General features: G+C 26.9%; 2 protein-coding genes across 3 annotated transcripts in view; both read right to left on the reverse strand.

Moving 5' to 3' along the window:
* The window catches only part of LOC100204530 (structural maintenance of chromosomes protein 6), a 97,805-nt gene that overhangs the window by 47,034 nt on the left and 35,474 nt on the right, over positions 1-15,297 (reverse strand). For both annotated transcript variants that reach the window (XM_065792638.1, XM_065792639.1), the window contains exons 3-6: positions 12,908-13,090; positions 12,692-12,806; positions 4,247-4,352; positions 856-992 (exon numbers count right to left, since the gene is read on the reverse strand). In XM_065792638.1, the coding sequence (XP_065648710.1) occupies positions 856-992; positions 4,247-4,352; positions 12,692-12,806; positions 12,908-13,084 (535 nt within the window). In that variant the 5' untranslated portion in view covers positions 13,085-13,090. The remainder of the gene's footprint in view (positions 1-855; positions 993-4,246; positions 4,353-12,691; positions 12,807-12,907; positions 13,091-15,297) is intronic.
* The window catches only part of LOC124809034 (uncharacterized), a 792-nt gene continuing 762 nt past the window's right edge, over positions 15,268-15,297 (reverse strand). The window contains exon 1 of the mRNA XM_065792640.1: positions 15,268-15,297. This exon is cut by the window's right edge and continues 762 nt beyond it. The gene's annotated coding sequence lies outside the window, so the exon portion shown is untranslated.

Below are 15,297 nucleotides of genomic sequence, written 5' to 3' on the forward strand. Positions count from 1 at the left end.
TAATTTTTTTTAGCTTATTTTATTTAGATTTTCTATTTCGAATAGTCTTCGGTTCTTTTCTTCAAGTATTGCTGATTTATTCTCTAGTTTCTTATAGCTTTATTTTGCCGTGAATTCTTAAAATGCTTACTATATAAAAACATGGTCAAGTTGTCTAAAAAAATTACTTTAAGCGTGGATGTACAAAGGTGCAACCGCGCGCGTTTTCCGGGAAGACTTTATATATATATACATATATATATATATATATATATATATATATATATATATATATATATATATATATATATATTACATTTTAACTTTATGTGAGTTTTTAATTTACTTTTCAGTAAAGCTTAAGTTTAAATAAAGGTCTTATATAGTTGTATGTTTATAACAATTGCACAATTGTTACAAATATTATATATTATTTACATATATTTATTTTTGCATGCCAATACTTGTTTCAGGTTGGCAGTTGTATGCCGAGTAAAGCAAAGATAGATCAGCTTTTACATCAGCATTGCAGTAAGTCGACCTGGATTTTGTGGGCTATAAAAGGTTAATAAGTAACCTTTTATAGCCCACTTTTATAAATAAAACAAATTTATGATGAACAAGCAACTAAATCAATTTTGATTATCACTTGTTATAAACACTTACAAATTTTATAAATTTATTTTATATATTTAAACCTTTAGATTAATTATTAGTAAGCTCATTAATGGCTCAAATGCATTAAAATTATTTATCTTAACCGAAAATCTTCTTTGGTTAAACACATTACTTTAAAAAAAAACATCACTTATAGATTAATCATCAAAAAAAAGTGATACTCTCTTGAAAAAAATACTTGGAGAAAAAAAAACGAACTTTGTTTATTTTTGATTTTGTATGAAGAGGATCCATCAGCTGTTATTTTTCGCTCAATGATTATTGAAGATCCATATTGATCAGGTTTAAAAGCATCAGTGCCTCGGTTTCTTAACGTAACTACTGTGCTACATGCACTAAAAAAAAAAAGATAATGTAAGTTAATTTTTAAAAATTAAAAAATGAGCCTAAAGAAACGATAGTCAAACGAGTCAACTTTCAAACACGTTCATTAAAGTAGCAAAATGTTAAATTAAACTTTACAAATAAATACTTCTACATTTTTTTTTAATAGTTAAAGAATTATTAACTTTTTTTTGGTGGTGGTTATTTGTTAGAAATGGTCACAGATAGTGACATACATATCGATACATTTGAGGAGTGCAGTTATACAGGCTGACAAATAAGTAAAACATGCAAGAAGTGCTGCTACATCAACTGACAAATAGGTAGTACATGTGAGGAGTGCTGCTACATCAACAAATAAATAGGTAGAACATGCAAGGAGTGATGCTATATCAAATCAGGGGTTTGGATAGGACAGGAAATAATTTTTTTTTATTTCTAGTCTTGTTTTTAAATTTTTTTTTTATGTCAACAAAATCTAGTAAAACTTTTGCCCAACATCTATGGAATGTATAATATATGTTTTGACTTATCCTTGTATAATATATGGTAGTTGAAACAATACATGCTTCGACTACCACTAGTCATCATCAGAAGGAGTAAACTAAACATATTTTTTATCATTTAATATATATATATTAAATATTATTATTATAATACTAATATATATATATATATATGCATATATATATATATATATATATATATATATATATATATATATATATATATATATATATATATATATATATATATATATATATATATATATATATATATATATATATATATATATATATATATATATATATATATATATACAGTTGCGGACAAAACTACGTGAACGATTGCAGATAGTTTTTTGAAACAAAGGTTTCAACACCTTAAAAAAAGTTATTTCTCTATTACTATATATGATTGGATAGTTTTTTGCTCTATAAGATTGTGTAAAGTTTATTCTTTAATAATACGTTTAAAATCATACATGTGTAATCGTTAAAATAATTTCGAAAATTTTGAGCGACAAAACCACGTGATCGATTTATAAAAGCCTCATTTTTGATGCAAATTATATTATATTCACATCGAAATCAGTGCTTTTAAAAATCGTTCATGTGGTTTTGGTATTCTAAGAACTTACAATCATTTAAATTTCTCAAGATTATTCTGTTTAACATCAAAAAATTAAAAAATTAAACTATAATGGTTCTTCAAACTGATTCAAAAATTGAAAGCTTGGTTTTGCATTTGCGCAAAGAAAAAAAATGGTCCATTGGGCAAATTGCAGCTCATGTGAAGATGTCAAAAGGTGGAATACATAAAATTATACACCGAGAAAAGAGCAAAAAGATCGTTAAGAAAGGTGGTCGTCCACGTATTACGGATAAGCGGTAATATTCCTTTAATTTTATTTTTTTAAATATTTAATCTTAATAATATTAATATTAATGTTAATGTTAATTTTAATGTTTAACATTTTATTTTTTAGTACTGATCGAAAAATTGTGCGAAAATCTCTTGAGAATCCACATTTGACAGCCCCTGAAATTCGTCTGCAAACAGGCATGGAAAACGTAAGCACACGAAGGATTCAAAGGCGTTTAAACGAAGGAGGTCTTTATGGGCGCAGACCTGCAAAGAAACCATTCCTTAAGCCCAGGCACGTCAAAGATCGCCTACAGTTCGCTAAAGATCACTTAAACTGGACGGTTGAAAATTGGAAAACAGTTTTGTGGTCGGATGAAAGTAAATTTAACATGGTTTGCAGCGACGGTCGAGGTTATGTTAGGCGTCCAGTAGGTAAAAGATTTGCAAAAGAGTATACAATAGGAACTGTAAAATTTGGGGGTGGCAATATAATGGTTTGGGGGTGTTTCTCCTGGGCTGGAATTGGTCTGTTGTACCGTGTAAACGGTATAATGGACCAACTACAGTACAGGGAAATATTATCTAATCAAATGTTGCCACACGCTTTAGAAAAAATGCCTCACAATTGGGTTTATCAACATGATAATGACCCTAAACATACAGCTTTGACTATAAAAAATTGGCTCATAAATAATAGCATAACGGTTTTGAAGTGGCCTGCCCAATCTCCCGACTTAAATCCAATGGAAAATTTATGGATTGAAGTTGAGCGACGCTTAGGAGGTCGCAAATTTCAAAAACCGGATGAACTTTTTCGAGCCGTACAGTATGAATGGGAGGCATTACCAAAACAGTTACTAGAAACTCTTGTAGAATCTATGCCAAGACGGTGCAAGGCCGTTATCGATTCTAAAGGCTATGCAACTAAATATTAATGTTTTTTTTTTTTTACAATCTATTACTTGTTGATGTTAGTAAAATTATTCTTTTACGTTTGTATAATCGTTCACGTGGTTTTGTCGCACAAAAATATTTGATGTTTTTTGAACATTTAGATATGTTTAATTTTAAACAAATTATTAGAGAATACACTTTCCACAGTCTTATAGAGCAAAAAACGCTCTATCCAACCATATATAGTATTAAACTATAAACTTATTTTAAGACATTGAAAATTTCATTAAAAAAAACTATTTGCAATCGTTCACGTAGTTTTGTCCGCAGCTGTGTATATATATATATATATATATATATATATATATATATATATATATATATATGCATCAAAAATCATTTATATCACTATTATGATTAAACCTACACAGATAACCACATACAAAGGCTGTTCATACATCAACTGAGAGTTTAGGTACATACTATCTAGATACAAAGGACTTTCAGAACAGCAACAAAATAAAATGTCATTATTCTTCGCTTTTATCTTTTTTTCCTGTCTGAATTTAAGCCAGTGTAACTAATTTATATAATTAAAACAGCCTACATTACCTTGTTACATCAATTGCAAATTTTAATCTCACGTGTACATCAACTGCAAATTTTGCATGAAATATAGATACAAGATGACCCTTTAAAATAGGGACTAAAATCATATTTTACACAAATGAGTATGTTTGACCAAGCAGTAAAACAACATATCTTTGGATATATATAATTTAAATTCTGAGTTCCAGAAGTTCAAGCGACAACATAAAATAAAGGCACTATGTAAAAATAAAACTAGCATAGAAAATTTCTATGCTAAAAAGAATTAGGTAACCTTTTATAAATATTTACCTATTCTAATTACCTAGTAAACAGAAAAACTATTTAAAACACAGTTATGAATAATAGATATGTATAAGTTAATCAAAGGTCAAGTGTTTTTAAAAATGATTACCTACACCCTTCTTTTATAAATCCTTTCAATGAACTACCTCTGTTTGTGATATTTGCTTTTCCGCCTAGTCCAACCATAATGCCAGTTAAAATTGCACTTTTTCCACCTAATTAAACAAATCTGAAAAATTACACAACTAAATAAATTGTTGCGTACTTTTTTACATTTTACTTTTTATTATATACTTTTTATACATAAAGACATGCAGGGAGTGGATATACATTGATTGTAAAATAGGTGTACATACATTGACTAAGTTAAATAGGTAGAATATGCAAGGTGTGTACATACATCAACTGACTTGAATAGATAAAATATGCAAGAAGTGCTGCTACACACTGCTCCCAGATAGAGGATTTAGGTTAAAGGTGAAGGTACCTGGGATTTTTTTTGGCAGAAATATTAGAAAAACATACTCAAATAACCCTAGCCAAAAATTAAAATTGTATCCACTCCTAAATTGAAATTTCACCTTTTTTTTGTTTTGTTTTTTTAATAATAAGTAGTTATGTACCGAAACTTTGTTGTCTTTGGCACTACAGATAGCCTAATAAATTTCAAAATATAATGAGAATACATTTATTTTTTAGAATTGTATATGTTATATATGTAAACATATATTTAAAATTTAAAATGTGTGTGTAAAGTATTTCATGTACTTTAGCAGGAAAAAATTAATACTGAAAAAAAAAAAAAAGAGATTCAGAAAATAAATCATCAGGAGTGCAAAGGTATAGTCTGTTTTGGATGTTGCAACAAGAACAAACAGTGTATATCAAACATACAAAATACACCTCAAATTGCTTTAAAAAATCTAGTAAGGAAGCATATAGACAAAGATTTTGATGTTAAAGTGAACTCCTTTCCTACTGGAATTTGTCCGAAGTGCAAGCCTGCAATATATAAGAAAGAGGTATTTATCTTTTTTTGTCATTTTTAATTTGTCACTTTTTGTAAAAATATTTTTATTTCTTAAATGCAAGATGAAAATATTTTTTACAGAAAGAGAAAAATGTTAAAAGTGCAGAAATCTCCTGGAAAAGAGAAAGAGGAGTTACTATTTCAATGCTTGGCAGAATACAAGTGGTGTCTAAATTATGTCAATGCCCAATCTGTAGTCTGGCAAGGGACACTAGAATTAACATTGAGATGAACTTAAGGGAGTACATTAACCCAATATTACCACAGGAAAAAAAAAGTAGTCCAAATTCAAGTTCTCATACTAATGCATCAATGTGTGGAGATTGTTTTCAATATATAGGAAGAGGTATTAGACACCCCTGCAATAGAAAATCAACTGCTAAAAACTTAGAAAAAATGATTATGTCAACAAATCTTAAATTATCTGAACAGGTAACATCAAAAATTCTAAAAACAATTATTGGGGATGAAAAAAAGAGTAAGGTTAAACTATCAACATGTGGAACATCACTACATGTACACCTTGGAGAAAGATGTACATGTAGTTTTTCTCTCCTAAAAATATTAGTTTAGACACAGTATTTAATATTAAAAAAAAACATGATCTGCCTGAATGTGTAATTAAAAATATGTTGACTGAATTAAGAAAAGATGTTGGTCGATCAGGATTTCAAACCAATGTGGAGATTGGTGTGAATAGAAAGTCCCATTTAATAAATCAGTTTTATTGTGTTCAGCAGTCGACGTTTCAGCAAGGTGCTAACCATACAGAGGTTAAAAAAGATTTAGTATGTTGAAGATATACCTATGCTTGTTGAAGAAATATGCAAACAAAGAGATATTGTTCTCCAAAAATCAATTATGAGGATTGGTATTGACAGCGGCCAAGGGTTAATTAAAGTTGTTATGAGTCTTTTTCAATCAGAAAAACTTGAAGATCAATTAAGGAACCAAAAGAACTTGGGTGTAAACAAAGTTATTTTATTGGCTATTGTCCGACATGTTGAAGAAAACAGCTGCAATTTAGCCTAAATTGTCCACCTTCTCAAACTGCATGAATGGAATACTTCCTTGCATCAGATCTTAAGCTGATCAATATCATGCTAGGATTATTTGCCCATGGTGGGAAATATGCCTGTGCTTATAGTATTGGTGCAAAGGACAAATTAGAATTTAGAACTTTTGGTAGTTTATCCCATCAGTATCAACGATTTGTTGATGCAGGGAAACCACACAAGTTGATGCAGAGCTTCTTTAATGTCATCAACCCATGTCTTTTTGATGAGAGCCCTAATAGCCTGATATTGGATGTTATACCTCCACCAGAGCTGCATTTATATGAGCATATTATCACACAGGTATCCAGAGTACTACTTTCAGATAAAGCCTTAACTAAGTTCTTAGAAAAAAAAACTGTTACTCAGCATGGCAACAATGGTGGAGGATTAGATGGACCTAATTGTCAAAAAATTCTAATGTCATTAGATGAGATGATAACTGTAGCGCCACTGAAGTACCATGAGTGTATTAACACACTAAGAAAATTTAAAGCAGGTAAATATAAATAAATACAATATTATTAACATACTTAAGGATCTTAATAAGATGTATAATTTTATTTTTAGTGACTAAGAGTTGTTTTGGAATGACATTAGATCTGTCTTATGGTCAAAAGTTTTCAAAGACTCCATGGACTACATGAACAATTATGTTGAAGAAAGGCTTAACATCAGTATGTCACTCGGATGGAAGTACCATATCATTAAATATCACTTTTATTTATTATTTATTATTTGGACCTCCATTAGATGTCTCTCGGTCTGACATCAGAACAAATCTTAGAAGCTGTTTACAAGAACATTAATAAGACTATCAAGAGGTTTAGTGTCTCTGAAAGTAATCCTTGTCATGGAATAAAACTGAGAAGAATGGCTGAGACATACAGCTCAATGAGAGTATAAAGTTTAAGTTGGTTAAGATGAAGAACTTGTATATATATAAACTACTATAACATCTTCATAAACGTCTTTTAATCTTTTTTTTCTTCCTATTTTTTAATTTATGTTAAAGATATGAGAATTTTTGATGAAACAACTATAATAGTATATTTTTAAACTATTAAAAATATTTGTAGCTATTGTTTGGATTTAAATTCATTTAAAAAAAATTTTCTTGGCATTTTAAATCTAATATCAAAATTTGATTCCAAAATTTTATAAAAATAATACATTTATACAGGGGTGGTGGAAAGAAATAATATGGGGAGAGGTTTCAAAAAATATTTTTATTAAACTTTTATTAAAATAATTTTAATCACTTCAATATAATCTTAACCCTATAGGTTAAAATGTTGTTAAATGGTAACACAACTGTTAACATATAACTGGAATTATTTAAAAATAATATTAATTTTGCAGTGGTTTCTTATTGATTTATCATCTTTTTTTACATTTAGCATCATTTGCTACTATCAAGATTAAGCATTTTGAAATAACAGACTTAAAAGTTAAAGGGTGGGGGAGGGGGACTTCAAATACCAAAGCCCCCAAGATTTTTAAAAGTGAAGGGGTTGAAGACCCCTAAGCTCCGCCTGTTCCGCCAGACCTAATTTATACATTATCATTATAATTTTAAATTGTAAGATTACTTCTGCTTCATAGGGTTTATTTAAGCTATTTGTAACACCATAGACAACAAGGTTATGAAAGTAAAAATATTATTACTATTAAAAATAACAAAATCATCCAATTCTTAATTTAGGAGCGGCTACGATTTTAATTTTTGTTTAGCGTTAATCTACTATATCCACCTGATAGTTCTGTGAAGAAAAAATCAAGGTACCTTTACCTTCAACCTAAACCCCCTATCTGGGAGCAGTGTACATCGACTGAGGGTTTTGGTTTGGGAAGGCTATCTACAGTAGAATCCCATTAACTCGGACTTTAAAGAGGTATATATGTATATATTGTTCAACTTAGTGAATGTCCAAATTATACAAAGCTCTCATTATGTCAGATTTTTTGAAAATGTCAGACTTATCGAGATTAATTTAATTCATATATATCGAGATTATATTATGATATATTTAGTTTTTTTCTTTTGAAAATCCGATGTTTACTTTGGAATGCCATATTACTTTGATATTGATTAATACTTATTAAATATAATTTTTAAACATAAATAAATAAAGCGACTCTCCTTTGTCAAGATCTTTTAGTATTATGTATTTTTCTGTTATAGTTTTTTTTGTTAGGTTTTTTTTTTAGCAATCTTCAATATTTTTAATAAATAAAATTTATTAAAAATGTTGAAGATTGCTAAAAAAATTAACTGAAGATTAACTGAATCGATGATATCAGTGAAAATGTATTGTTTGTTTGTTTGTAAAACTATATTTGGCGCAAAGGTATTTAATTTTTAAACATTCTAAGTTTTGAATTTTAATTGATGTTTTTGAATTCTTAATAAAATAGTCATTAATCTCCTGATTTTTACATATTGTTATGTGCATTATGTAGATAGGTTAAATTTGAAATTTCAGACTTCCAAGTACAATGGTTCAGAAATTATAGCCTACTTTAGAGCTGTATAACTTTTTTCTCACTTTCAACAAATGTCTCATTTTTTCTAGAACTATTTTCTGGATAGTTCTTTTTTTAAAAAAGTGATTGTTATTAACTTGTATTAAATAAGAGAAAAATTATGACCTCCTCAACTTTGGAAAAAATCCTAAAATTTCTAATATATCCCGAAATGAAACTAACTGTAGCATTTTTCTATTTATCCACAAATCTTTACAGAAAAGTTTTCTGATTTGCTACTACTGTCTGCAATAAATGGGCAAAATATAGGCAGCTTGTTGCAGTTTAGAACTCAAATATACCTAAAAGCAAAATGTCCACTTGCCTAAAAAGTTCAATTTTCAGCCATTTTGAGATACTTGTAAATTTTTCTAACACTTTGTTTTGATTTAAGATTAACAGCATATAAGACCATTAGACCCAAATATCTGAAAATGTAAACATTATAAACTTGTCAAATTCACACCAAAAATGCCAGCATTTTTAAATGACCCGATTTTTCAATTATTAACGGTTGAATGTTACACTAGAAACCAGTGCCCCTCTAATCTGCCAACTGGCCTATATGAAGGGTGCAGTTAATTATAAATCATTTCTTAATAAAAAGAAAGATATGATTGGCTGCCCTCTCCTTAATCCCCTGCCCCCTTCCCCCTTTGATTTGTGCCACTCTAAACCCTCCCTCCTCACTTTAAGGTGTGGGGGTGGTGGGGGGTGGTGGGGTCCAGACAACATACAGACCATTGATTATCTATAATAAAACAGAATTTAAAATAATAACACTTTCAATTTAAAATAATTTAGATATTAAGTATCTAAATATCTAAATTAATTTAGAGACTTTTATTTGAACCATAATGACAGTCTCTAAATATTTGTGCTCTATATTGTGTTTAATATATATATAGATAGATATATATATATATATATATATATAGAACTCTTATATGTTGTCCGAAAGTTTTTTCCATATTTTGTTGACAAAAAGGAAAAATTAAAATGCAAGACCAGAATTTTTTTATTTATTAATTGATAGACTGCCTGCCCCAACCAAACCCTTAGTCGATGTAGCAGCAATCCCTTGCGGGTCAGACTAAAAAATAGTAGATGTAGCAGCACTCCTTTGCGAGTTAGGCTATTTGTCAGATGATATAGCAGCACTTCCTTGCGAGTCAGGCTACTTGTCAGTTGATGTAGAAGCACTCCCTTGCGAGTCAGGCTATAAGATAGTCAATGTAGCAACACTCCGCGCATGATTTACAGTAAAAATAATAAAAATAAAAACATTTTATTAAAAATATAAAAATAAAAACATTCAGAATGTTTTAAAAACATTCAGAATGTTTTAAAAACATTCAGAATGTTTTAAAAACATTCAGAATGTTTTAAAAACATTCAGAATGTTTTAAAAACATTCAGAATGTTTTAAAAACATTCAGAATGTTTTAAAAACATTCAGAATGTTTTAAAAACATTCAGAATGTTTTAAAAACATTCAGAATGTTTTAAAAACATTCAGAATGTTTTAAAAACATTCAGAATGTTTTAAAAACATTCAGAATGTTTTAAAAACATTCAGAATGTTTTAAAAACATTCAGATTGTTTTTAAAAACATTCTGGTCATTTAAATTTTGTTGCGTTTTTGTGTTTTTTTTAAAAAAACGATTAATTTGTAATTAAATTAATGGTTTTTGCTTTCGTCCAACACACAAATGTTGGACGAAAGTCAAAAGTAATTAAAAGTGACGTATGTGTTGGCATAAGAATCATTTTTTTCCTTCCGTGCTTCCGAAATGCAAAAAACTATATATATATATATATATATATATATATATATATATATATATATATATATATATATATATATATATATATAAATATATATATATTAATAAATATATATATATTAATAAATATATATATATTAATAAATATATATATATACATAAATATATATATATATACACATATATATATATATATATATGTTGTAGGAATTGTGTTAATATTTCCAGTACGAGTGCTCAATACATGTGTATTGAGCCCTCATACTGGAAACATTAACTGGAAAATACATGCGTGTTATATAATTGGTAGAGCGAATAATTGAAATCTAAATAACTATTTAGATTTCAATTACTAACTAGAAGTTTCACGCAATAGCAACAAAAAAGTAATAACAAAAATTATATACAAAAAATGCTATGAAGTGTCTATTTTGATGACATTAAAGTTTTTTATTAGAAGTTTATTTTCATGGCGGCACTTCACACGCAAGCTCAGTTTGTTTATTAAGCAAATTTAATGGTGGCATAATGTGGTATTTTTCTGTCAAGCATAAATTGCAAAATTTACAACCTGGTTTGAATGGCTCTGCTTGATCGAGAATATTCCATTTTAGTATAGGTTCTAAAGCTTTATTTTTACATTCCTACACAAATTTCGAAAGTTTAGTAGAGTTCGCCTTACTTTTATAAAAAAAAGTTTTTTTATATTTTTAGCCCAATGTCATAATACCCTTCTTCTAATAAAGTTTTGTAAGCCATTTTCCATTTAGTAGACATAAGGTGGTTTGTCAACAATTGCATATGCATTTTAACAATCAATGCAATTGCAATGTAATTGCATTGCTTGCTATTTTCATGAGAATTAAATAGTATATTAGTATATTATGAGAAATAATAATACTCTTGATGTTTGGAAGGCAGCTATAACTAACCATTAAGTTGTTCCGGTTAAAAAGTTTGTGAAATTTGTGGCCTTTATGGTCTTTTAAACCTTATAGAAAAACAGAAGATAATCCTTTATATATTAACATCAATTCCAATCGACACCAAAAATGATCTCTAATTGCATCAGTAATATATCTTCAAGCAAAGAAGCTTTTGATAGAGCCCCACCATTTTATAATAACTATCTCAATTCTTGTGGATTCAAAGATAAGATCGATTTCATTCAAATATCCAGAAATATAATACAAAATCTTGAATAAGAAACATTATCTGGTTTAACCCACCTTATTCACTCAATGTCAGAACAAATGCAACAAAAATATTTTTGAGTACAATTGATAAATGTTTCCCAAAAGGCCACAAAACCAACCAAAATCCAACTGTACATTACTGTGTGTATGTATTTATAAATATATATATATGTATATATATATATATATATATATATATATATATATATATATATATATATATATATATATATATATTAGTAGAAAATCACTTAACTAAATTTTTTTCCATTTGACACTGTGTTTCATCAACAAAGATTCATCAGAAAATCTATATATAATTGCTCTGTTCTTTTAAGAACATTGAGCACTCTATTGTGTAGAATACTTTTTAAAGTTGTTTAAATATATATACATATATATATATATATATATATATATATATATATATATATATATATATATATATATATATATATATATATATATATATATACATATATATATATATATATATATATACATATATATATATATATACATATATATATATATATATATATATATATATATATATATATATATATATATATATATATATATATATATTAGGCATCTTCGCTTTCAACAAAGCTGCAAGCAACCACTAATTAGAGTTGAAAGTTACTAGAAGAAAAAAAATGAAGGTTGTAGAGCAAGATAACGATTAACATACAACTTAAAGGATTGCAAATTATATGTTAATTATATGAGAAAAGCAAGATGAAGGAAGCGAATTCCAAAGAACTGATGTTCGAAGAAAAAAACTAGAGGAATAAGAGTTTTTGGAGCACGGTGGTGTGTGCATATATATATATATATATATATATATATATATATATATATATATATATATATATATATATATATATATATATATATATAAGACCTGTTATAGTAATAGAAAATGATTTAGTTTAATAAGAACAAACTATACATACTTCCATTTCTTCCTATCACAAAGTTTACATTTGTTCCAAATGAAACCTCTAATTTTTTGTGACACATAAAGTTGCTAAGCACAATTTTTTCAAGTATTCCAGATTCAGCTTCGTCCTAAAATATTAAGCTCACTGAATTACAGTTTGTAGATACATACATATAAGGTTTGATTGAAAAATAATTATTTATTTTATTATCAAAAAAATGTTACAAACTATTGTCGATAACCCTTCTTCGAAAATATTTGATTTGCTTTTCTTTTTTTGAGGTTCGTTTGTGATTTGATTTTGCTCACACAAAACTTCCATTTCGTTCTCCCCAAATTTGTTTTCATTTTGATAGTCAAATGTCTCTTTATTTTCCAAAAAGGTTTCTCCACTTTTACGTTTCATGATTTACTTGACAAAAAACATATTATAAAATGCTAGTTATTTACACCCCACAAATATTTTGTTTTCTTTTTCTGTGGTTAACCCCTAACTGTTTCATTCAAATAGGGATTTTAAACTTTCAATTAAACTTCAAGGGTGCAGTCACATTTTTTAGACTTCAGAGATTTAAGAAAAGGTAAATATATAAACATTTAATTTTTAAAGGTGGTAAAAAAGGTGGGTTTTCCAAATTAAACATCTCAAATGTTTACCTCAAATTTTGGCTTTTCGTTACTATTTACAAATTTTACAGGTTTTACATTAATTTTACATTACAGTAGATGTTATATAAAAATATTTTTAAATAATATAAATTATTAGTTGTTTATTATTTCAGATACACCCCTATTTATTGATATTTTAGGGAATGTTTTAATGTTTTTGTATGTCTCAATGTTTTTCACTGAAAAACAAAACAAAATTAAATAAAAAATTGAAAAAACTTTTACATATTGTTTATTTTAAAACATAAAGCTCAAATCAGAGGTAGTAATCAATAGCACACATACTAATATACTAACGACAGTTGTTTATCAAACATTACTATTTTAATATACATAAATATATTTCTTTTTAACTATAATAACTATTATAACTAAATAAATACTATATTATTATAACTAAAATCTTTCTCTGTTTTGTAGACTGAAAACGAGTCTTAGCTTAAGCTCTAACACACTGATTACTTGTATTGTTAGCACACTGCATCTTGGATAAACCGAGCAAGTTATCACCATCAGGTTCTTTGATCGTGATGAATATAGAACTATTTAATATTGCTTGTTAAATTTTTTTTTCCATGAAATGAAATGCTATTTGTATAAATATAATAACTAGATATAGTATATAATTAATAATACATAACTATATATTATGTTCAAAGTTTTATATTTATCCTTAGTAACAATCATGACTTTCTTGCTTACAACAAAGAAAAATTACAAGCAAAACAATAAGCAAACAGGGTGAGGTAAAGCTTCCATCAAAATTTCCATTTTTCTTTTTGCAAAACCTCAGAAACTAAATGACAAAGATTTTATTTTCACTGACTTATTTGCACTCACTAAAACAATTTATAGAAATATAAATGATCTATAGAATGATAATAAATATTTTTCTTAACAATTTATTTTAACAACTAATAACACTGTGTAGAACTTATACTAGACTGAACTGTGTTGATTACTAACATAGAACTTGTTTTTAACAACTTTTCTGAAAATCATGAGACAAAGAATACAAATTAAACCAAATATTAACCTTTACCTAATAATCTATTATATCTATACTACTTGTTTTTATTGCACAATATTATTCAGTGAAGAGATATCTATTATGCTTTTATATAATAACTTTTTTATATATAAGAGATATCTATCATGCTCTATACAACAACTTTATTACAAAAAAGTCTGAAACTTTAGTCTGATAGCAATAAGCATAAACTTATATGCAACTAACATCCTAGAAAATATAAAAACTTTTAACATAATAAAATTGATTGTATTTATGCATTATAAAATATTAATCATATTGTAATCATATTTCATTTTTAGGCTTTTATTTTAGCCTTGGCAATTAATATTATTGAATATAAGAGAACATCATTAGTAATTTGTTTCATTGGCCAAGTATGTACATCAAGTTTGTATTTGTTTTCTATTTTCTAGATATTTATGTTATTTATACTTGTTTTGAATATTCTAAATGTTTGCATTAATTAAAGATAAAAACTTTAAAAATTTTATAAAATATGATTAAACATATATGTAAATGTAATTTGTTATGAATTATAAGTTTTTCTTTGTTTTTCTCTGCATATTATACAAAGAAATGTCCAATAAAACAACTTTATTTGATATTAGTTCATGCAACAAAACAACTTTTTTTATAAATAAATTAATAACACATAAAATTTGTCACAACAAACAAAAGTAAACTAAAAAACATTAAATTTAATAGATGAAATCAAATATGATTTAAAATTTTGACTTCACCATGCAATTAATATTATCACTTTATTTTATTTTTATTATTCAAAAATATTAAAAATTTCAACTTATGAAAAGTGGAAAACTACTTTTTAAAGTAGCGGAAAAAAAAAATACACAGAAATTGATCATCCAATAACCAATTTCAATGCAAAAATGTTATCACTATAATTTAATACCAAT

This window comes from Hydra vulgaris, chromosome 03 (assembly GCF_038396675.1).
Source record: "Hydra vulgaris chromosome 03, alternate assembly HydraT2T_AEP".
Lineage (NCBI taxonomy): Eukaryota > Metazoa > Cnidaria > Hydrozoa > Anthoathecata > Hydridae > Hydra > Hydra vulgaris.